Source organism: Crocodylus siamensis, chromosome 1, assembly GCF_052110815.1.
Source record: "Crocodylus siamensis isolate JL-2025a chromosome 1, ASM5211081v1, whole genome shotgun sequence".
NCBI lineage: Eukaryota > Metazoa > Chordata > Crocodylia > Crocodylidae > Crocodylus > Crocodylus siamensis.
In genome coordinates this window covers 94912418-94936562 of record NC_143395.1, presented here as the reverse complement: position 1 = coordinate 94936562, position 24145 = coordinate 94912418, and the positions used below count along the sequence as shown (strand labels likewise).

At 43.5% G+C, this 24145-nt stretch overlaps 1 protein-coding gene across 1 annotated transcript in view; it reads left to right on the top strand.

Moving 5' to 3' along the window:
- Positions 1–16507, top strand: part of FRK (fyn related Src family tyrosine kinase) — a 90381-nt gene extending 73874 nt beyond the window's left edge. The window contains exons 6-8 of the mRNA XM_090038305.1: positions 3279–3460; positions 5824–5989; positions 9217–16507. Coding sequence (XP_089894431.1) covers positions 3279–3460; positions 5824–5989; positions 9217–9431 — 563 coding nt within the window. The 3' untranslated portion in view covers positions 9432–16507. The remainder of the gene's footprint in view (positions 1–3278; positions 3461–5823; positions 5990–9216) is intronic.
- The last annotated feature ends 7638 nt before the right edge of the window (positions 16508–24145 follow it).

Sequence of the window (24145 nt, the reverse complement as noted above, 5' to 3'; positions counted from 1 at the left end):
TGGTTTTCAGGGTTTTTATGTTTGTAAACAAACTCTATTTTTTTCAAGAACTCTTTATAATAACCTAATATTATCAAACATGAAGCTAGAATTTACAGTTTTTTTCTGAATGAGGGTGTGTAACTAGGAACAGCAAAGATAGGGCCGTATAACTCTCAGGATATCACTGTGTAGTTCTAACGTACTTGCATCCTCCTGCTTCCTGTACATCTGTAGGTATCATCTGCTTGACTGTAATTTAGGGTGATGCAACCATAAAGGCTCTTAAAACAGGAGCATTCACTCCTTAAAGGGTGTTAATCCATCCTAAGTACCCTCTAATTTTTTTAGAGTTGTTATTTCAGGTGAGGTTTACCTTTGATCTGTTTTGCCAAAGCTGTTCCAGGGTATTTAGTCAGCAGCCCAGAGATAAAACTATCAATTTGCAGTCCTCTAAAAGCCCAAGATGAACAGCTCCCAGTCACTCTACTCCTCTCCACCCTCCAAACCTACAGTGGTGTCTCCCCCGTCCCACACCAAGCCTCCACATTGGGTGCAGACAGAAGTTGCCTTTGTTGTGTGATCCGTCCCCTGGACATGGCCTTCAGCCACGCCATGACACATGTGCACAGCTGCCAGAGTGCTTTAAAAGTGGCTGATTGTGCAACAAATTAACACTCATTTAATGAGGGATCAGTTGAAAGTGCTCCACTTTGGAGTGTCTTGAGGAACTTTTGATCTTGATTCCCACCCCCATCCCAAACCTACAGGCTGTTGGGTCAGGGGGGCCACTTTTGGGTCAGGTGGGGTTCTCTAACTCATGACACTTTTTATATAGGTCAGCACCCACTGAGAGCAGCCACTCTCAATCACTTAACTAAAGTGAGACCTTAAGCATCTTAACTGCAATGAGACCCTGGAATTGGGGAAAACATGCTTCCCTTAGGTCCAGGGTCTTGATGCCTGGCTGCCTAGCTTAGCACATGGATGCCACAATTTAAGTGTAGCAAGCTGGGGAAAGCCACTGAAACCAGCATGAAAACTCAGAGATACCAGAGAGACCATGGCCAATAGGCAGCTTGACAGGCAGCGGGACTTAACACTGGTCAGTAGGGCCAACGAGGGAGGCTGGGATGGCTGGGCCAGGGGGGACCACATGGGCTGGCATGAACCTCCTGAACCAGCACCCAGCTCAGGAATACCAAGGAGCCTGCAGCCAGCAGGCAGGTGGTGGGACCTCATTATTTAATTAATAACCCTTAACCCCTTCTGCCAGCTGTGAGAAAACCTTAACTATGGGCATCCAAGGGTTTTGGGGAACCTGAAGGCTCCGTTTTGGGGGGGAGGGGGCTCAATGTGAGGGCTGAAGTTGAGGGGGAGAACCCACTTTCTTCTCCCCTCTGCCAAGAAAGCACAGCTGGCTTTTGGCTGAGCGTGCCTGCCCAGTTGTGCAGCCCCCATGCTGGCCAGAGGGGCCTGCCAGCCACTGGGGCTGGGGGCAGGGGGGGTCTGCTGGGGGGTCTGCTGTGGCTGGGGCTGAGCAAGTCTGGCATCAACCTCCCTCAAGCCCCTGGCCCAATCCTAATTGAGGGAAACACATGCAGCATTTCACAGTGTTATATTATTATACAGCCTGATGACAGATTTTCACTGTGTATCATTAAGCTGTAAATTGTCACGTAGCACAATTTCTTTTCTTTCTTGTAAAAGTTATGGGTGCGATTAGAAATATGTGGGGGAGGAGAAACGTCAATAATAGAAGTAAATAATCTCAGTGTTGAATTGTCATGACAATGAGTTTAACCTCAAAGAAGTAATAGTAAATGTGCACAGGCAGGGCAAATGTAATCGTTAAAATTCAGCCTTTTACCTATTCAGTTAAGAACACAGGGATGCAAGCAGAAAATTTCAGGCTTGGAGATTTCAGGGAAGATTGATAAATAGTCATTCTTAGCACTCTTCATCGTGGGCAACAGCAAGGTTCTGTACATTAGGTCATATGAAATGGTAAGTGATTCAAGTCAGTGCTGCTTATTGCTACTACAGACTGGAAATTTGAAGCACCAAAAGGCTATTCTTCACAGATAATGTTTTTGCTGAAATACAGATGCAGTTAGGAAGGATAGTTGCTATCTCCACTCGGAAGACAGCCAAAAGTATAAGGGGCAATAGAATCTTATTGGATGACAGCTTTGGAAAGTTATTAGAAAATCAAAATATTATACAGTTTTTTATTATTTTTATTACAGTTGCCATCTTTTAGTAGTGACATGTCACTGCCTGAATGCTATCTTGCTCCTGTATTGTTATGTTAAGTATTATCTGGATATGTGACAGAGGAAAATATTCCCAAGGGAGATGTTGCTGGTAAACAGTGAGAGATTATGTTTTTGCAAATGGGCATTGACTGTATCACCCTAGCACCTAGAGTGTTGAAGTGATAGTCTTATGCTTTTGGCACTTTCAGTCCTGGGGTCAAATCTCACTGACTACATGCGATGACTATACGTAACACTTTTTAAACTTCTTCAGGGTTAATCTACATGAACATGTAAAAGTAAATACTTTTTTGTCTACCAGCATGAGTGCATCCATCACAACAGGCCACAAGTTGCCTTAATTTGAGTCGCAGGTGCCCTTTCTTTGTATATGCCTTAGTATCTATGATATCAGTTATTCAAGGCATTAGGTCTTTGTCTTTCATATCATATATTGAAACAACCTGCTTTGTTCAAAGGATTTTTTTATTACTTATTTGAACTGCACGCCTCTGAGTGTCAGATTAGTATTCCAGGATATTGTTAACCTTCAAATGCTGTAAATAGTTCAAGAGCATGTGGATGGGAACAGTTTCCAATCGTGTCCCTTCACCTTACCCTCATTAATGTTCGCTTATAAAAATACAAAAAGTGCGCTAATATTATCCCGGTCAGGTACTTGCGGAAAGACAAATAGTTGCTCTACCACAGGAAGCTGGGTAATAATTTAAGGGGTGTCTCAATCACCATAGAAGTACTTTGAAATAAAGTGTTGCATTAGCTATTGTTTGCTCTTCTATCGGAGTTTCTTTCCAAAGGATAAATGGAGGCTGCTTTTCAAGTACTGTGGCATTCACTTAGTGACACCTGCTGAACATGTGGTATTCTGCTGGAATGGTACTTTGTCATGCCTGGGTTTGCTGTTCAAGTGAACAGTTTGAGCCAATGTTACCGTTCAGCCATGGTTTTTACATAACTTGAGAATTCATAGGGTACCTATACATATTTTCTGTAATCCTACATTCTTTTCCATTTCTACAGAAGATGCAGGCTCACAGATCCATCTGCCTCAACAAACAGATATGGCAGCTCAAGTTGCCTCAGGAATGGCTTACCTTGAATCCCAGAACTATATCCACCGGGATCTGGCAGCCAGGAATGTCCTTGTCGGGGAACACAGCGTTTACAAAGTGGCAGATTTTGGCCTTGCCAGAGTTTTTAAGGTGAGCCTGGATGGGTTGGTTTGTTTGCCCTGTTATGAAGTACCGAGGAGCAGCTTGCTGCTACTCCTGCAGTAGCCTGGCTGCAGTAGCTAAGCATGGCAGGTAGAGACAGGAATGGAACCAGGATGTTGCCCCTTCATTTCCTATTCGTCCTGCAGGCAGGGAAAGCAGGAGCCAAGAATAGTTGTTCCTCCTTCTCCATGCTCTTCCCAAAATCCAGGCAGCATCTGGCTTAAAGGGACCACTTTACATTCCTCAACCTCTTCTATGGTAGATGGTGTCATAATTGAACCCTCCTCAATTATAAAGGGGACTGTGTGAGCCCTTAGATCATCTTTGACACTTGACCTGTGCTTTTTTTTCAGTGTTTAAGAATATGGCAGATAGTAACAGGGTACTGCACTTGGTGTCACTGTGGACAAAAGCATTGGAAGGATGGCTTTCTAGTTTAAAAGGAGTTTTCTTGCTTGTGTGACAAATTGGATTTTAACTGAAAGAATTGGTTTATTATATCTTATGGGTTTCATGAAGTAATTTCCAGGTTTTCAGTTTTTTATTTTCATTGTTTTAAAGATTTGAATGGGGGAAAACCTAACTTTTCTTGACAGCTGTTTTTCATACAGGGCACCAGGCCTGTAGAAGCTGAAACTGAGATTGGCGGTATAACACATTGAGTTGACTTTAATGTCAAGCTGATATTAAAAATATTGTTGCTCAATTTTGACTCTACTGTGAATCTTTTAACCTGACATACATTTATTATTAAAATGAACTCTATTTACAGTGGTCCGCAGGTCAACCCCATGTATTCCTATGGTGTTTTTTGGTCCCCAGGTCTCTTTTGGCTGTTAGAATAATTGTTCAAGTATCCTGTTAAAGTTGAACCTTTAAACAATGTCAGAGAACACACTGTCTCCATAGAATATTTTGTGTTGATTCGGGTCCCAGATTAATATTTAGGCCCATGCAAATTCCTCCAGGCAGCAACTATCTGTGTCCTAGTAAAACATAAAAAAATAGATTAACTGGCATAATAAAAACATACTTTGTTTGTGTATGAAAACTAAAATAGCAATCCTAAATACAGGGCACAATAGTATAGTGTAGAACATTACTGCAAGACAAAAATATATTCAACAGTGGTGGATATCCTTCATCTTATTCATTTAAATTTTGCTTAATTTGTACATATATTTGCATGTTAAACTTTGACTGAGATTAAACCACGGGTGAGATGCCCTTGAAACCACTAGTGAATGAAGAAATAAAGACTGTTCTTTGAAAATACTGGTAAAGTATCATTTTTTCCCAGAGGCAGCTGCAGTAGCTGCAGAGAAAGTGCTGTGGCTGCTCTGTTAACCCCCTTGCAGCAGGGTGACACAGGTACTGCCAGATGAGCCAAACTGCTCATTCCTTTTTTCTCAAGCTGAGCTGGGTGGGCAGCCATCAGCACCTGCGGAGTCAGCTGGGGGCCTCTGCCCCCAGGGCTCAACTCTGCTATAGAGGCACCTGCTGAGTCAGTAGCAGCTTCTGTATCCAGAGGCTCTGCTGATGTAAAGACAAAATATCTATAGTGAGCAGTTAGGGAGCCTCTGTGCTCACCCCTCTATGCTGCATATACAACATCACTTTCTCTTTACCCTAGCAGAAGTTCAGGCTGCAGAATCTGCTTTTACCATATTTCCTTACTTAAAACATATACCTCAATTTCCAATAACTTTGGCAGTGCCAAGCACGGAGCTCCCGAGGAGGTCCTGTAGGTGCATAAAGTGTATTTAAAATGCGTGTTTGGCATTTTTGAATATTTGAAACCGCAAGTGCCGAACCTGCAAATAGCAAGGGTTTCCTGTATATTAAATTACGCAGAATCTGTTTTCTGGTACTGGAGTCTGGTGAAGTGATAATTACCAGCATCAGTGGCCCTTCAATGCTAGGAATAAGTCACAGAAAGAAAGGTTTCTAAATGCATTGGCTCTTGTAGTTGCTGCCTCTATTTACTGAAGAGCAGATATGAAACCAGTGGTACCATGTGGTTTCTAGTGCTAGCAGGATGTTTCTGCTGCCACTTCTGATAGACTTTTGAAATGATTTGTGCCAGATTCAGAATTCACAGAAGACATAATTAAGCACAAACCATTTTAATACTGTGTTAGCACTGGAAATTAGAAATGGCTTTGAAAGGCTTCTGATGAACAAAGATCTATTTTCAGCTATAAGGCGGGATTCAGCAAAAGACTATAATCCTATTGAAGTCAAGTGGTTGTTAAAAGAGGGGCGGGTTTAATCACATGCGTGATTTCAGCATGTGCTTAAGTGTTTTGCTGAACCAGATTCTAACTTGGGGTTTGCTTTGTACATAACAGGTAGGAAATGAAAATATATATGAGGCTAAACATGAAACAAAACTCCCAGTGAAATGGACTGCTCCTGAAGCGATCCGCTCCAATAAGTTCAGCATCAAGTCTGATGTGTGGTCATTTGGAATACTTCTATTTGAAATAATGACGTATGGAAAAATGCCATATCCTGGTAAGTGTTTTGTTTTAAAGAAAATTTTTAGTGATTTCTTGATTTTGATTTGTTATTATTTTACCTGAAGTGCCTTGGTGACCCATATATAATGGGTCAGACCTACATTAAGAGCGTTGGCCTTCTCAGGTCTGGTAGAAGCCTTCCAGAATCATTTTCAGCCATCCATAAATTGCCTTCCTGGGATCCATCTGCAGTTTGTGGCCTCCTGAGCCAGTTGGACCATCAGTGTAATGAAGCCAGAGCAGCATGTAAACTCATGCTTCCCCATCTATGTGGGAAAAGAGGAGAGTCCAGTGTTGAGTACTGCACAGATTTGGCAGGAAGAAGATACTGAAGAAAAGAAAAGTGGTTTTTTGCAATAGCTCTGACTGAGCAGGCAAACAGAGGAGGGCGCCAGCAAAACAGAAGGACAAATAGCACATAGGGTAAAATAGTATTAATTACAAAGAGAGGACAGTTCAATATTGGAATAGTCTACATCTTGAGTTCTGTAGGTGGTATCCAGAGAAAAGCAGTTATGACTGGCATAAAGTACTAATACAATGCTTAGTTGTCACCCTCATTTTGTTCTTGGTGAGGACAGTATAATGAAGAGCAGAAGCGGAGACAAAGAATATGTCTGCATGCCTTGTCTCTGTGGAACTCCTGGGTAGGGTTGCTGCCAACCCAAGTTTTGGGGGTTTTTAGGTGACAATATGCAAACTTTCCCCTGGCATATGTTTTTGCTAGCATAATTTTACATATTGTAACTGTAACCCTTCTGCTAGGACCTAGATGGCAGTTACAACTGGGTTCAAATTCAGGGGTTTAGCATTAACTTCATAAATTTAGTTCAAGCCCCCAAGTAATCTTACTTGACTACAGCAATGATTTTATACAGTGCTGCCTCCACCGAATGGTCCCCTACTCACCCTGTACACTGGTGTACCAACTACATCCTGCACCTACTCCTGCCAGCCCTGCTCCTCTCTGCATCCTGGCACAAAACTCCAGCCATTGTCTGTACTCCCCTCATGGTCCTACAGCTCCCTCCAGGTCAGAATGTTCAACCTGGTGCCTCAGACTGTCTGGGGTCAGATAGTCCTGCTTACTTTCAAGGTGAGCAGTCATTACAGGCAGGCAATGGCTGGAACACAGTGGCAGCACATGGCTGGGGCTGCCGGAGGACACTACAGAGGCTCGCATGGGCCACAGATCTCCAACAGAGAGCTCCTTTCATGGCACTGATCTGCACTCCTGCTTAGACACAAGGTGGCACTGCTCTGTCTATCAACTCTTGCATCTACCTCAATCAAGCTCGTGGTTTCTTTTTTTTCTAATGGATTTCATGGACAAGTGTTTTAGCTTTGTTTTTTATGAACTGTCTGTAAATTTAGAGAGCTAGCAACCCTGTCCCAGGAAGTGTTGCATGATCTACCTGCTCCTGTTCTGCATGCATCAAACCCAGAAATTAGGAGATGCAGCCACCTAGCAGATGTCTCTGCTGCTGCTTCTATGTTCTGTCACTGGTGTGTTCAATAGTAGTAGCAGGCAGTGCCATTAACTCTCATTTTTATGGTAGAAGGAGTGTGCTTGAAAGTGATACTCCATAGAGCACTGCGGAAGCAGTATAGACATGTTAAAAGAAAAATGGGATTTCAACAAAATTATTTTCACCATCCACTCTATACCTATCCAGGCCTGGAACTTGTTCTACTCACCAGGACCTTTATCTGAGATGATTCCAGAATGCTAGTCTCTGCCTGTAAAGTGTTTGCTAGGTTTATTTTAGTTGCCAATGGCTTTCTTTCTATGGAATAAGTAATAAAGAAAACACCAGACTTGATGAAAATATGAAAATGCATTAATATTGCAGGTTGTTCTCTGCTTTCCTGAAAGCATACTCAAGTTTATGCTTAGTGAGGCCATAGTATGTGCAAACTTTCACAACTGAAGATGGAAGAACCTGTGCCAAGTTCTTTATTCTAGCTGATAAATCTAATTAAAGTGTCCCCTTCCCACCCACCCCCACTCCGCCCCAAAGAACATGTATACATGCCCCTTGGTTCTAGGCCCTCCTCGGACTGCACATCTCTTACTTTTCAAGAGAGTGCCCTAACCAGAGGGCTATAAAGTAGAGAGTAGGGGTATGCAAAGCAGGCTGTATTCGATTTGGATTCAGTTTCAGCCTGATTCAGGGCACAGTGATTTGATTAGCTGATTTGGACCACTGTCCCGATTTGATTCGGCTGAATCTGAAGATTTGATTCTGATTTGGAGAATCAGCTATTCAGCCATAGACACAGCTTTAAATGTTTTTTCTACATACCTCAAGGTACCAGGCACAGCTTGTGAATGTTGAGATGGTGGGGTGGATGGAGTGTTCCACAGGACTGTGGGGGGGGGCGGGGGGCACACCTTGTGTGCTTGGCGGCAGTCCTGGAAGTGGACTGAAAGTATTTCCAGTCTACTTCTGGGTCTGCCACTGAGCATGCAGGTGACCACCCCTGCACCCCCTGGCTCAGCGATTGGCCACAGAGGGACCCCGGGTGCCCCCCAGACCCAGGAGGCAACAGTTGCTGAGGCATGGGGTGGGGAGGAGGGGCTCCCCCGGACTCTCTGTGGCGGACCCAGAAGTGGACTGGAAGTGCTTCTGGTCCACCTCTGGGGCTGCTGCTGAGCATGCTGAGGACTCTCCCATGCTCCTGTGGGATGCTCCATCCACCCCACCATCTCAGCATTCATGAGCTTCCTGGTATCTTGAGGTATGTAGAAGAAAACATATAAAGCTGTGTCTATGTCCAAATCATCAAATCTCTCCAAATCAAATCGGAGGCTTCTGATTTGAGTCAGAGAGTTTAATGGGTCTCCTGATTCGATTCAGAGATTCAACCACTGAATTGGGTCATTCTTTGTCTTCCTGGTGAAGCTGGGCTACTGAGTAGCCAAGAATGCAAAAGTCCTGGAACTAGAAGTAGCAAGAAGCAAAATGGAGCCTGAGTCTATGGTGTGGTGGTGAGGTCACTTCGCTGAAAAAAGAGAGTCCAGACTGTCTGGCCTGTTCATCCATTTTACATGAGACTAGGGGATGGCAACAAAGAGCCCATGGGCAAAGGGAAGTCTTTGCTTGTGTTCCACTGCTGCTGGGGGCTTTCCACAGGAGATTTGTGGAATGTAAGTTAAGCATTCATAAAGAGAGCTAAGTTCTAATAAATGTTATCTACCTTTTAAAAATATTATTGCAGGTCTGATGGGATATCAGGTAGTCCAGAAACTGGATCAAGGATATAGACTCCCTAAGCCACAAGACTGCCCACAGCAATTTTACAACATTATGCAGAAGTGCTGGAATGCAGACCCTAAAGAACGGCCCACATTTGAAACATTGCACTGGCAACTAGAGGATTATTTTGAAGTAGAATCTGAATCCTATACTGATGCGAGTGTTTTTGTAACATGAACTCTTTAGCCAAGACTGAGTAAAATGCTGTGATTACTTCAATGAACATGACAAAGTATAAGTGAAATCAATTTATCCTTCAAATATGAGGGAGGAGTGGTTAAATTATTAGATGAAACAGGAATGTTATATATTTTCAAGTCTGGGCTAATGCTCTGGAACACTTCATATTTGAATACCAGGAATTATCTTGCAATATTAAGCAGAATTAAACTAAGAGCCTTTTCGGGCTTTGTAAAGTAAATTATCTTTCTTTATTTTTACGTAACAAATCAAAAGAATGAACAAGTGACATAATGTTGTTGCTTAATAAGCATTAGAGTTTGTTACTGTTTACTTATTACAGTAGGCATTTGTTATTCCCTTGATTGTTGAATCCCATTGGTTTGCTCTTATGAAGAAATTTGGTTACTCTGTTGCACAGCAGGACCTGTGCTTTCAGCTGTCTTTTCTTTTTAAATGATCTGTGACTATTATAATGGCAAATCCATAGTACATACCTTGATTGGACTTGGAAAGCACATGCCTTTCCTGTAAAGGCAAATGAAACTGATATTACGAAAAAGAAATAAAGTATCTCTTATTTTGCAGAAGCAAATGGGATTTTCATGCACCTATCATGCCTTTCTTATAAAAATAATTGCAATTATCATTAGATTCTTAAGGTTGTGTCATACAGTGTTATAGAGTCAACACACTTTTATTATTCCTTGAAGAGCATACAGACATTTTCCAAGTCATAAATTCATTGATGTCTACACAGTCAGATGGGCAGCAGACTGGCTTGGTGGTCATACCCAGAGAGTGGGGGTGGATGGGTCATTTTCAACTTGGAGGGATGTGGGCAATAGAGTTCTCCAGGGCTCAGTCATTGGGCCTGTGCTATTCAACATCTTTGTCAGTGACCTGGAGGTGGGTGTGGAAAGCATGCTGTCCGAATTTGCTGATGACACAAAGATGTGGGGAGAAGTGGGCACACTGGAGGGGAGGGACAGAATCCAACTCGAACTAGACAGGTTACAGAGGTGAGTGGATGAGAATAGAATGGAATTCAATGCAGACAAGTGCAAGGTGCTGCATCAAAGGGAGAAAGAACCTGCAACATACCTATAAGCTGGGGAGCACCCTTCTCAACAACATGGTGTCAGAAAGGGATCTTGGAGTCGTTGTTGACTCCAGGATGGACATGAGCCACCAATGCAAGGAAGCAGTCAGTAGGGCTAACCACACCTTGTCGTACGTCTACAGGTGCATCACTAGCAGGTCTAGGGAGGTGATAATTCCCCTCTGTGTGGCACTGGTCAGGCTGCAGTTGGAGTACTGCATCCAGTTCTGGGCGCTGCACTTCAAGAATGATGTGGCTAACCTTGAGAGGGTCCAGAGGAGGGCCACTATCATGGTCAGGGGGCAGTAGGCTAGGAAGGGGGCAGTAGGCTAGGACCTACGAAGATAGACTAAAGGGCCTGAATCTATTCAGCCTCCACAAGAGAAGACTGAGAGGGTATCTGGTGGCTGTCTATAAATTCACCAAGAGGGACCAACAGAAAATAGGTGAGGCTCTGTTCCCCCAGGCACCATCTGGGATAACAAGGAATAACGGCCACAAATTGATTGAGAGCAGGTTCAGGCTTGATATCTGGAGGCATTACTTTATGGCTATGGCTGACAGGCTCTGAAATGGGCTCCCAAGGGAGGTGGCACTCTCCCCTACCTTGGGGGTCTTCAAGAGGAGGTTGGCCAGATAGCTGGCTGACGTATTATGATCCCAGCACTCGCTCCTGCCCAGGGTAGCGGGTCGGACTTGATGATCTATTTAGGTCCCTTCTGACTCTAGAAACTATGAAACTATGACATTTTAAAGAAACACAAAGTTGTGAAGACTGTTTTAAATTAAATGAGTATGGCCTTAACATTTTGGGAGGCAGCAACAAAGCTTACTCATCTGATAGCCATAGGCCAAGCATGAGCCTAAGAATTTTACAGCAGTCTGCAAAATGGTTATATTGCATGCTTATCTTATATTCAAGTATATCTTCCTGCTTTCATAAAGCATGGAATGAGGTTATGGGCAGTTTTATTTGCTACAGGAGAAATGAAGCCCAATTTTAAGTTATTGACATTTAAAGCATTGTTTTTCAGTTCTCCTAATCAGCCAGTGCTCTGAGTTCTGCCAGACCTTGAAGGTTGTATGTACATGATAATGAAGTGCTTGCTTTTCCTCCTTTCAGAATGCATTACTGGTGAATTATTACTTAACAAACTATACTGTAGTCTCAACTGTTAGTGTGACTGTAACAGGGGCACCATCTTCTGGGTGGCTGCAAGTCCCTAGAGGCCTCCAAAATTCCCCTTTTTCCCTGTTCACTGTGGGAACGGTCTCTCCTTCATTTTCCTGCAAGTCTTGATGTCCCTTATGGTAATAAAGGGGAGGCATCCCCAGAGCTTTCCAGGCCTGTTCTTGCTTCAAGAAACACCTGGAGGTGTGGGTCCCTTGCTTTAATGGCTAATGGCATGGCTTCATACTTCCCCATACACCATGCCCCATGCCTCGCAGACTTTGACTCTCCAATCAGACTTTGAATTTCATTTGTACGAGCATTTCCAAGCTACTTCAGGCCTCTTGTTTCCCTTTTTGTTGGGGTTTTAGTCTTCCTGGCTTCTGCCCCTTTACTCTGGTTGATCCCACAGCCCAGGCCCACTGCTCTAGGCTTGGCTTCTGGGCCCCAGCCCTTGCTCTGCCTTGAGCCTGTACCAGCAGGGCTCAAGAGAAGCACATACCCTTGGGATGTTACTGGGTCATCCAAAAACCACCCCTTATAGTCCCAGCCCAAACCACCGGTTTAAACTGCAACATGAACACTAATCCCCTCAGCTACAGCATAAGAAGAAAATGAAGGCTGTATACAAGCATCTCTTTCTCTCTCTAGGTCACTCTTTCTTGTTCCCCAGCCTGCAGAGCTACTTTTTTCCTGCTCTACAACTCTTAGGGCTGTTCCCCCACTGGCTCAACCCCAGGGCTTATATAGCTCTGGCCTAAGTCCTCTGTAGTCAGGTGACCTGACTACAGGGCTGTTTTTAACCCTTGCTCTTCCATCTGGGTGTGCTCTAAAAACTCTGCCCTGAAAGGGGCTGTACCACTTTCTAGTAACAGGGCCAGGGGTCCCTGTTACAGTGACACAGTGTCTAAGCTCAAAAAGGTGTCCTACTATTTTCTCTTTGACTCTACTAGGAAAGTCTAAAACTGACATAAATAAACTGAAGGATTTATTAATCTGCATCTCTTCTTGCTTCTTGTCTTCTATTTCCTTTTCTTTTACTCCCACATCAAGCACATTCATGCCTTTACATGACCCACTTTTTATCTCTTATTTCTTATTCCTTTTTATTAACAGGTTTTCTTCTTTCATACACACTCCATTCTTTGTCATCTACTAAGAACCATCCCTCACCTCACCCCTTATTATAAAGTTTCTTCTCTCATATTGTTCTCTTCCTTCTGTCCAGTATCTTTCTGTATTCTTATTTCTCTGTTCTCCTTGGCTAGCACATACACTGCATTTTCTTCCACTGTCCTCCACAGTTCAATTACTTTACTGCCACAACATCTTTGTGATGTTGAAAAGTATTACAGTCCCATGAAAGAAAGAAAAGGTTAAATGATTTAGTCAAAGATGCAGTTAAACTCAGTGTTGGTATAGAACTCAATTCAAGAGTCCCAGGCATGGTTTCATGCTGTTATGCTTTCCCTCTTTACAACAAAAGCTTACACTGACTTCTCAGTAGAGTAACAAACTCAGTTCCTGGTTAATGGCCAACAGCCTGATGGAATTTATGATGACCATAAAACTATCAGCCTGTGTGTCATTCCTCTAGTCATAAACTGGGTCTGGTGCCCTTACAACATGAGTTGAAGAGGTCTGCCAAACTAGCCATGCACAACAAGACTAAGAATAACCTATTATTTTTCTATGAAAAAAATATCATTGCCACAAGTTGTCAGTCTTGATGATCAGGTTATAGTTTGAAAAAGATTTCACACTTCAAAAAATTGGAAACATTTTAAACAAAAGTTCAGTTTTCTTTGACACTTTATCAGAAGGGGAGGTAGCCAAGAACTTCACAGGGTTGGTGTGATTAAAACCAAGAAGTACATTTAAGAACCTTAGAATTTTAGATAGCATATAAAGTAGGTAAATATTACTGACTATGACAGAAAGGTCATGAGTATCCTGTAGCAAAGGAAGTACTGAATCAGAAGAAAATCTAAAGCAAGAAATTAGCAAAAAATTCAAAATCAGACCAGAATGGTCAGTACATTTTATGCTGAAGTGGGTGCAGTTCTTTCCTATGCATGACAACTTCTCTTAAAGGCAGTTTCAATGAATAGCTTTATATTTTTTTGGGAATCAGGAGAATTTATCTGTAGGAAATATATATTCCTGTATCAACACATTGTAAAGTATGAATTTATAAATCAGTTATTTCCTCCTCCCTTCAAAGTGGATGCTATAAAATCTCTCTTTGGCACCATACTTTATTTTTTTCCTAAAATAAGAATGTAACTGCTATATATTTCTGGGCCAAATCAATTCTTTTATTTTCATAATATCTATTTGAAATATTTATTTTGTATGCTCTTATTTAAATGTAGTTTAAATATTTTGTAAGCCTGTGATTTGCTTAGGCATCTAAAGATTGTAGTACATCAGCTGCATTAACTGGCACAGAAGATTTTGAAGGTATATGGACACAGAAATTAGTGCAGGTTTTCAAGATTGTATATACTTAAAAAGCTGATGTCCAGGAACTGAGACATCATGCATAGTGCAATAACCTTGAAAGAACAGAACTATGAATTCTACAATACATAGCGACCTATCTGAACTTGATGGGGTGAGGGTTGTACTGCAAAGATTATACATTCACCACATGATGAGCAGCAATGATTTTGTGTTGCCTTGATTTCCATCAGCTAGAACACTGAGTTCAGACTGTTTTTAGGCCTGAGGATGCATGTCTTACATGAAGTCGTATGGGCGAGGCATCTTGCATCCTTTAACTGCTTCTTATAGAGGTACTCTTAAACCACATAGTAGAATCTGGATTCAGGTCAAGCTTCAGCAAAATTTGGGGATGTTCACACTTTTATTTTTTTTCCAGATCTATTCATTTAGAAAGTTTTAGAAAGTGCTGTATCTTTAACATCAGACTCAGTCACTCTCCTTCAAGTTGAATAGTTCCTTACTGTATAAAAATGTCCTGTCAAAATCAAAGGAAGATGGTAGGATTCAACATAAGAACGGCAAAAAACTGGCAATAAGATGAAAGTGACTGAATGTGAATGGGTTTTTTCTTGGCAGCCTTGTACCTTATGTAATTTTTTTTTTGACTTGGGTATCATGGTCATAGAATACCAACATTTTAATTTTTCTCTGTTTCTAATTTTGGTTCTACTGAAAAATCAAACAAAAGCCCCAAACAAAGCAGAGAAAATATAGAGCAATGTAGAATATTGAAGATTTGATTTAATTCTTTCTTAATATAAGCATGTAGCTGATCAACCTGTGTGGCTATTAGACTTTGGTAGAGTTCAAACTTGCTGGGCTGTAGTGCCATATCAGTCAGTGCTGAAATGCTTCTATCAGATGGCTTCCTTAATTCAATCCATTTCACAATAATTTTATTGATATGACAGAGAACAATTATAGTCAAAGCTCTTTTGTGCTTGGTTTAAATTAAACACCAAGGTTATGGTTTCCAGTTATAGGGCACACTAAAATGAGTTTAAGTTATTGCACTTGATTCTTGAGGCCTAATCTGTTCAAGGTTCTGCCAAAACAATCTGTTGTGCTTGTTTTACTTGATGGATCATGGAAGGAAAATAATGAATTCAGTTATGAGAAGCAGTAATAGATTTTTTTGAACTGACATAAATGTCTATGTTTAGATAGAAGCAAGGGATCAGGAAGAGATAAGTTGAATTTTTCTACAATAGATGAGCTCTTGTAAAATTCACATCACATAAATTGTACTGAGACCTCTCTTTATGTAATGTTTTATTTATGTAATTCAGTTATTTTTTAAAGCTAAATCATTTTAGGTGCTCCTTCAGAAGATCATTTTGACATAAGCTTAAAAGTTTCAAGTCAGATAAGAAGAATCTTCAATTCTGTTCCTAAACTCCCTATTCTTTAAAAAGCTATGAAGCAACACCATTAATTACCTTAATAATTATGGAGGCTTCAGACAATTTCTGATTCTTGCCAAAAAGTCTTTGCATAGTTCACCTGTATTCTAGAACATGTATAGGACATTTCTAAAAGTCTGATACTACCTTATGCAAGTGAAGGCTGAACTCATATTGAACTCTGTGGTTCACAGTTGTATCAAAAGCATATTGTGTACACAGCAGAAACATGCCATAGAACAATACAGAATTATTTTACCACCTTTTACTTTCTTATTGCTCTATCCATTATACTGAATCTGTTTTACTATGTAATGTATCAAATTTATGAACATGCAGAAAAATTTTCATGTCTCATATTGATTCGAAGAACCAAGAAACAAGGAGAGAACCGATGAGAAAATATCAAAAACTCACATGTACCTGTAGGAAGCAAACATATATAGCCTTCTGGAGCTGAACAACAATGTTGAATGTACCTGCAAGAATACCTTACCCAGTTCAGTCTCTGAAAGATATTCAATTACAGCAGGGCAGGCAGTTATTTTGGGTACAGGGCCACTTAACAAGTTTTGGTGAGCTGACAAGGGCTGCATGGGTAGCACTGCCCCTTGACAGTTGCCCCACTCCCGGTCACTATCTTGGGACTAGAAGTCCCACCCCTAGCCCCTGACCTTTGCCACTGGAAGTCCTTCCTCTTGACCCCCCCAGAAATACTCCTTTTGGAAGGAGGGGGGCTTGCCATCTTAGAACCAAAATAAACCAAATCATACAGTGAAGGCCAAGCACCTACTATAACATATTTTAATTTTATTACAAAAAATATTTTTTCGTGATTTGTGTATGTGTACTGTATATAGAGGGGATTGCATAATAACTCAAAAATAAATTCTTGGTTTTGCATATTGTGGGGGGGTGTGGCTGTGTGTGTGTGTATGGTGGGGTGTATATGTGCGTGTGGGGAAGGGTGTAGGGGTGGGGGTTTGTGAGGAGGTGTGGCTGTGCGTGGGAGGGGCATAGGGTATGTTGGGAGTTGTGTATATGTGGGGAGTTGTGGGGGAAGGCTATGGGTGTGTGGCAGTTGTGGGGTGTGAGGGAGGGTGGGGCATGTGGGCCCTGCCCACACTCCCTCCCATGGCACAGCAGCAGCAGGCTTGGGCACTCAGGGTGCTCATCCTGGCACAGGCTCTGGGGCCCAGTGGGATGTAGTTCCAGCCAGTGCTGCACATCATGAGAGGCACAGCCTGCACTGGGCAGTCTCTGTCATTGGTGCTTGCTCCCCACTATGCATGCACAGCACGCACACTCACACAGCATGGGAGGGAGACCCCATGCACTGGAGCTGGCTGCCTTCCCTGCCAGGGCTGCGCAGCATGGGAAGGAAGCCCCAGGAGCCTTCCTCTGGGGTGAGGGAGGCATCCAGATCCAGCATCTGAGGCTTCCCTTCTGGTATGTGTAGAGCTGGCAGTGATGAGTTATATGAAAGTGGATTGGTTTGGTAACCCCTACCTGGTGAGGTGGTATGATGGTGGGGAGCGCCATGAGGTCTGCTAAGGGGGGAGGAGTGGGCATGATGAGCTCCAGGAGCCTGGGGAACACTGGGGGACAGGACCTGTTGGATGTAGCCAATAGCAGTATTTCACAGGGTGCCCTTGACTTCCTGTACTAAGCAGCAGAGCACACACAGTGTGGGCAACTCCACGTGCAGAGCCAGTGCGGAGGAATCCACCCATCCCTGCCTGGCATAGCAAGGAGATCCCTGATATGGATGATGCTGGTCAGGCCAATCCTCTTGTGTACTCATGGTATCTGTGTCATTGGCAACACCAACAGGGTTTTTCAACAGGGGCTTGGCTAGGATATCTGCATGCTGAACAACCATGTGGAGGGATTTGCAGGCAGAGACCAGCCTCCAGGCCCTGAGGAGGTTCTGATAGAACTCCAGCTGCCTGCTAAGGCCTCGTATGGTGATGCCTTCCAGGTAGAAGAGCTGCTGGTTGTACTGGAGCCCTTGAAGGTGGTGGAGGAATGTATGTTCTGTTGGGCACCTTGTCACTTAGCTACTGGCACCATAAAGGAGCCTCTGAAGGACCTGAAGGCAGAAGGTGTGGACTTGACTGTGGAGGTAGACTAGGCCAGGGTCCCTTCACACAAGAAAAGGGTCAGGACACCTGCAGAGACCCAGTACCCATTTCTGGAAGTGAACCAGAAGCTCAGTGGTCATGGGAAGCCCAGATGGCTGGAGACTGCAGGGAGCAGACATGGGAAATAGGAATCTGCACAGTGCTGATGCTATCTCTGCCCCAGCTATGATCCCTGCCCAGCTACTGCTCCCAGCTGTGATACCCAATTGGAAGACAAGCCTTTGTTTTTTCCATGATGAATGGGAGAAAAATTCATCTTGAAAACAAGTAAAGATGGTCAATTATTTAATAGTCCTTTGCCAAGATTATCACCTTATGATTAAGCTTCCACTTAAGTGAGCAGAACCTTTAGTTTTGTAGTGAGGTGCAGAGAGTTTATTAAACAGCAACAACAATAAAAAGCAGGACACTTGATGACTGTAAAGCTTATTTTGCAGAAATTAAAAGAAAAGGGAGAAATAAAAAGAGTATTGAATCATAATGCTAAGAGTGTCTATGTCTGTTTGGGGGTAGGAGGGAAAAAGAAATTAGGCCTGACAGAAAAATATTACTCATGCCGAAGGAGGCATTGGAGAAGCCTGTGGCATTATCTTCTCAGGAAAAAACAAGAAAATATTGCACTATATATTTATTTTTTGTCATTACTTTGAAAACAGCATCTGAACATGATTATATGTCTATGCACTATATAATTAGGCTTGGCAGAATTTGATTTTTATTTTTTTAAATAATTTCAATGGATAATACCAAAGTTTATTTTTAAGCATTTATTTACATTTTTATCAATTTATGTTTTCAGGATTGCATGAAATTAGGGATGTGGTGGGCAGACAATTTATTAATGACAAATGTAACTACTATAGGACTGCAGCCAGCTGAGTGGCAGAACTGCCTTTAGCCCCAGCTCTGCTCACCCACAACTTCCTGGTCCACTTTCTCACTTCCTCTTCCTTTGTTTCTAGTCCCCTGGGAGTTGCAGTCCAAACTACAGTCAGACTGCTGTAAGACTGCTCCCCTTGTTATCATAGACTCCATCAGCAATTGTTTTTCTTATTTCCCCTTTCTATAAAATTTGGAGTATTAATAATTGAAATGTTTTTGTTGGTCTGCAAACCTGAGGTGAAATCAATATTTATGGTTGTTTACCAATAAAGAAATAATCCTGCTAAGCCTATATATAATTACTCTAAATGTTTTGTAAATATCAATGTGTAATAATATCAATGCCATTTTGATTTTTTGTCTCTCTTGTTCTCTTTGTCATGTCTTAAGTGTGATCATTTTTATTGCTGGCAATTTGTATTACTATTATTCATAATTTTTCTCTTCTGGTTTTCAGAACAAAGGTTATTCCTTTATAAATTTTTTTTTAAACATTATGTTCTTTCCATGTAGAATAAATAAAACCCACCTCTATGTAAGTTCTGTGCATCCTGCCAAATATTTTAAGTTACAAAAGCAATGCAAGTAACATACAATGCTACCAAACAGTGACATGTAATCTTATATCGGCCCCAACAATTCACTATTACTCTCTTTCAAGGGCAGTTTACACAAATATGCCTTGATTTCTGCTTTGAATTCTGAACAGGGGTGACCAAGATATATCTCATGATATTGATCCAGGTCTGTGGGGCTCTCCAGTAGTCTGAAAATTTGGAGGGGTTCCTGCTGCCCCATGGGTGAAGGGAGCACCAGAGCTGCTCCAACTGAGCTCTGTAGGAGCTGGGCTCAGCATAGTGGCAGCAGTGGCGGTAGCAGGTGGGTGGGTTTCCCTTCCCTATGCTTGCTCCTGGGCTGGCAGGGTGCCCCTGGGAGAACCAAGCAGGGAATGGGGACCTGTACCCTCACTGCTGGTGTCTTGGCCTGAGCCTACATCCTGTGTAGTCTGGCTGGAGCAGACCAGGAGCTTCCCTCACACCCAGCATATCAGGAGCAGTGGCAGGTAGGGGATGGGATAGTGGAAGAGAAGGATGTATGCCACGGACTGCAGAGGGGAAGGAAGAGAAGAAAGAATTCTTTCATGCTTCAGGGACTTAAGAAGTTCCTGACTGTGCTCCTGTCACATGGTCAGAAAGGGGGTGGGGCTGCACCAGTACACCCACTTTGGATTCCCCCCAGGCATTATATGATTTCTTTCTTATATAGGATGCCTAGCTAACCAAATGACTGTCTTCCATGTGCACAGGTCCTGAAACTGATGGAAGACTTAACCCAAGCCATTGCAACCATATAACCTTGAAGTGACTAAGTCAGGGATGATTGTAGCCACATGTAGCCACAAAAGACCAATCCCCTGTGGTGGAAGAGAGGCAATAAAATTTGTTTTTCATCTTTCCTGTCACCTGTTCTTCTAAATGTACCTATCGGTCTAGTGGGATTTTAAAGGCATGCACAGAAATTTGAATGCCCACAGACTTAGCATGGTTATAGTCTCTAATGTTTTTCTAGTTCTTCTAGCATTGATATTGCCTAGTCTTGCGTGAGCCTCAGCCAGCTGATTCTTATTATCCTTATTCTTGTTAAATACTGGATCAGTTGAGAAGACATACAAAGTTGTCAGCATGTTGAACACCTGTCAGTTCAAGACTAACTTTTTAATAGTTCCACATACAAACTGGAATACATGGAACCCTGTATGGGATGTCCTTGGAGCTGAGTAACGGCCCATTACAACTTTTACAGAATTTTTAGTAAGAAACGAACAATGCTTCTTCACAGCAGCTCAGTGGACTGTTGCAACGTTGCATAGTCATCCATATTATAGACAGCTAATTATAATTATATAAACATGACATTTCCATTGTCCATCACTAGCTGGAGATAATCAGCCAAAGCAATAATGGTAGCACCTCTACCAGACTTAGGTTAGTGAGAGTCAAGAAACTCAGAAGAAACAAGCTGTGAAAACTGGTTGTACCATAGCCATCTGTAACAGTATGGGCATTCTAGGGGTCGCTGTGCTCTCCCCTAGCACTCCCTTACCGTGCCACGTTGCCTAAAGGGCATCCTCCATTCTTGCCCGCCACATCTTTGATGTTATATATGTATTATAGGGAGGCTGCCTTTCCATTTTTTTGGTCATGGTTTCCTGTTGTGCTCTGGCTCACTCTACATTGGGTGACTCCATGTACTCTCAGCCTTATGGGCTATGTGTGGCTCCAACCACCCCTTTACCATGCCCCAAGCCTCACAGATGTACCAGACATTGTTCAGTTGTAAGTTCTCCCTGACATTCGCGCTGCCCATTCTCTGGGGCTTTGTGCTGCCCACTCTCTGGGGCTCAGGGTCGGTGTACATCAATGCTGCGTCCTCCCTGGCGCTTGGCTCAGCACACCCCCAATGCAACACCTTCTCTCTGATGCTCAGGTTGGCACGCCCAATGCAATGACTTCTTGGACGTTTGAGGTTGACACCCCACCAGTACTGCGCCCTCTCTGGCGCCTGGTTCCCTACACTGCCATGGACCCCGCCATGAGGCCTCCTCCATCCCCTTATAGCCTCTCTCAAGCTACCAGTTTCACAGAAAACAAAATAAGCTCCTGGGCTATAACATAAGCTCAAGCCACCCTACTATAATGACATTCGAGCCACCCCAAGGGTTCTCCATCTCTCACCAGTATCTCACGGCTCAGACATATAGGCTTCTACCCTTTTCTCATTCAGGCAGAGCTTCTTCCCCCTTGGCTGCCAGCAGGGACCTACCCACTGGCCTCCAGCCTGTGATTTATATAGGAGCTAGGCCCTGCCCCTTCTGGTTAGCTGACCAGGCAGGTGTGGGTCATTAACTCCCTCTAATTACCCTAGCACCAAACACCTGGGTGTTTGTTGTCTTACTCCACAAGTAGCAGGCACCTTAGTGCCCTGCTACACCATCTCATAATCCCAAAATGGGTGGGGCATTTGCTTGATACTAGAGGTTGTTACTGTTGCCCATTTTTCTAATACCCATGCACTTGTCCAAAATCAGTACTGGCTATGTGCCAGGCAGAAGCAGATACTGGATGCCTTAAGGATATACTTCTAAGTGGAGGAGAAATCAGTAAGAGAGCATATGCACGTTAATTTTATAAATACACTACAGATTTGGAACAGAGGAGGTTAGAGTGTGAAGACAATCTGTGTTCATAAGTTTTAAGGTTACCCTAGTGCTTGCTTCCAAATCTGTCTCAATAATTGATTCAAATCCAGAGGCCAATGTAAAGAACAAATCTTCTTGCTGCACATAAAGTGTCCTTTCAAAAGACCATGGCCTCTAAACAAACCAATCATAAGAAAGACTAACTATAACAGGTCCAGCCCCAGATAGTGGCTGTGGTGCCCCCTGGAGGCCCGATTTACCTTGCACTACTTTCTCTGGTCTCTGAAGGCTACCACCTTCTATTTGTCTTTCATGCCTCTGCTGTTATTATACACTCCAAGAAGCTGCCTGCTTAGACCTGCAATGTGATCTTCAGTGCTCAGCTATGCTCAGACCAATCCATTTGGGCTCTTTTGCCTTGAACACAGTCGCTTGCTATGGGCCCTGTCAGCCCAGATTGTGACCTCCTAGCTCTGCCTGCCTTAAGGGTGTTAACTATGGTCTCCAGCCTCCCCCTTAGCCATACCCAGGTCTTGCAGGTGTCACCCAATCTCTGTTATTAAGGCAATCCAGCTCCCCAGCCTTAGTTCCTTTTGTTCCAGCTTTCACCTTTATGGATTAGGCCCCTTTTTTCTAGCTGTGGCTTTTGGTCCTGGTCCACTCATTCTGCCCTGGCTTTTCTCCCTCAGTCCCTCAGTCTTGGCTTTGGCCTTCTTGGCTTCAGCCCTTCAGTCTCAGTCTTGACCTTTTAGGTCTCAGCCCTCAGTGGCTTTTTTTTTCTGGGTTCCTGAACTGATCCTAGCCTCACGCCCTCTTGGGCTTTTGTCCTCCTGTCCTGGCTCATGCTATCCCAACATTGTCCATTCTGTATTCAGGCATCAGCATTTCCCAGTGTTGATCCAGTCGTATGGCTGCTCAGTGCAAGATGTCCAACACAGAGTGCTCCAGATACCCTACTCCTACAGCCAAAGCCTGAACTTCTAGTCTACTCAGAACCAAAACCATAAGCAAACTGGTTCATTTTAAATGAAATGCCACCCTGAGTCACTGTCCAACAGCACCCCCTGAGCTGCTCCCCCCTCAGTCCTTAAGGTAAATTGTGCCTATGGACCCAGTGGCAATGCATAAGTGGTACACGGGAGTGCACATGCACCCAGGGCATCCAGCCACTTGTTAACCCCCCTTCCACCACTTCTTTTGGTCTGGGGCGTGGGATTGGGGTGGGGCCCTGCATGAGCTGGTTTGCCTTGGGTCCTGCACCCTGCTTGGGTTGCCTCTGTGTGCACCACCCAAGAGCACTGGTACACCCCCTGACAGGCTGCACTCCCTGCTTAGGCGATAGGCAGGTGGGGCAGGCAGGAGCGCCAGTGCCCCCCTGAGACAGCCGGCTGGGGAGTGGGAGCACTGGATGAAGAGCTGTAGCCACTTCCGGCAGCACCATGGTCAGCAAGATTGGCCGTGGGGGAGCCCCCCCAGTCTCTGATTGGTTGCTGGGGGGGCATGTGCCCCCCCGACAAAGGTGGCACCAGTCACGCATGTATGGATCTATTTCCAGCTGTGTATGGATGCCCAGCTCAATGCTCCAAACAAGTGCTTTATTTCAAGCTTAGTTGTGGCCTGAGCACTAGTGGCAGCCAGAGGAGATGCTACAAGGACACACTGAAGGCAAGCCTCAAGAACACAAATGCTGATGTCAAGAGCTGGGAGGAGCTGAATTCTAACCTACTCAAATGGTGCAATAACCTTAAGCAAGTAGCTGCTGATTTGAGGTATAGCATCTTGCCCTCAAAGTAGAGATGAGAGAGTGGAGGAAAGAAAAAGATACAAATCCAAGCCTACTATGGCCTGCTCTTTACTGTGGAAAGAACTGAACCTTCTACAGGTGAATCTGTGGCTCAAGGATTGGACGCTTAAGTCACCTTAGTCATCAGTGAATCAGGTTAGACATCATCCTCAAATCAAGGAATTGCTGTCACCACCACCAATCTTTAACAGAAGCTCTTCAGGAGATCAGAAACTCATCAGGAGCTCTTCACCCTCCAACAGCCAGAGCCAGACTGGCAGCCCTGGCCCAGAAGTGCCCCCCTTCTGGTCACATGACCTCCAGGCCATCATAGGATTTCAGCCTGCTCTTCTTGCATTATAATTACTACATGATTACTGTGATGCAATTTGCTCCCTGGTAGTCACTGTAGGCACCCTGCTTACTGTTGCTTATTGTTTGGCAACTAGCTCAGCTCCTGCTGCCCCCCAATTACACCTTTGTTCTGCTGCCCTTACCATCTCTTAGCAGCAGGGCTTA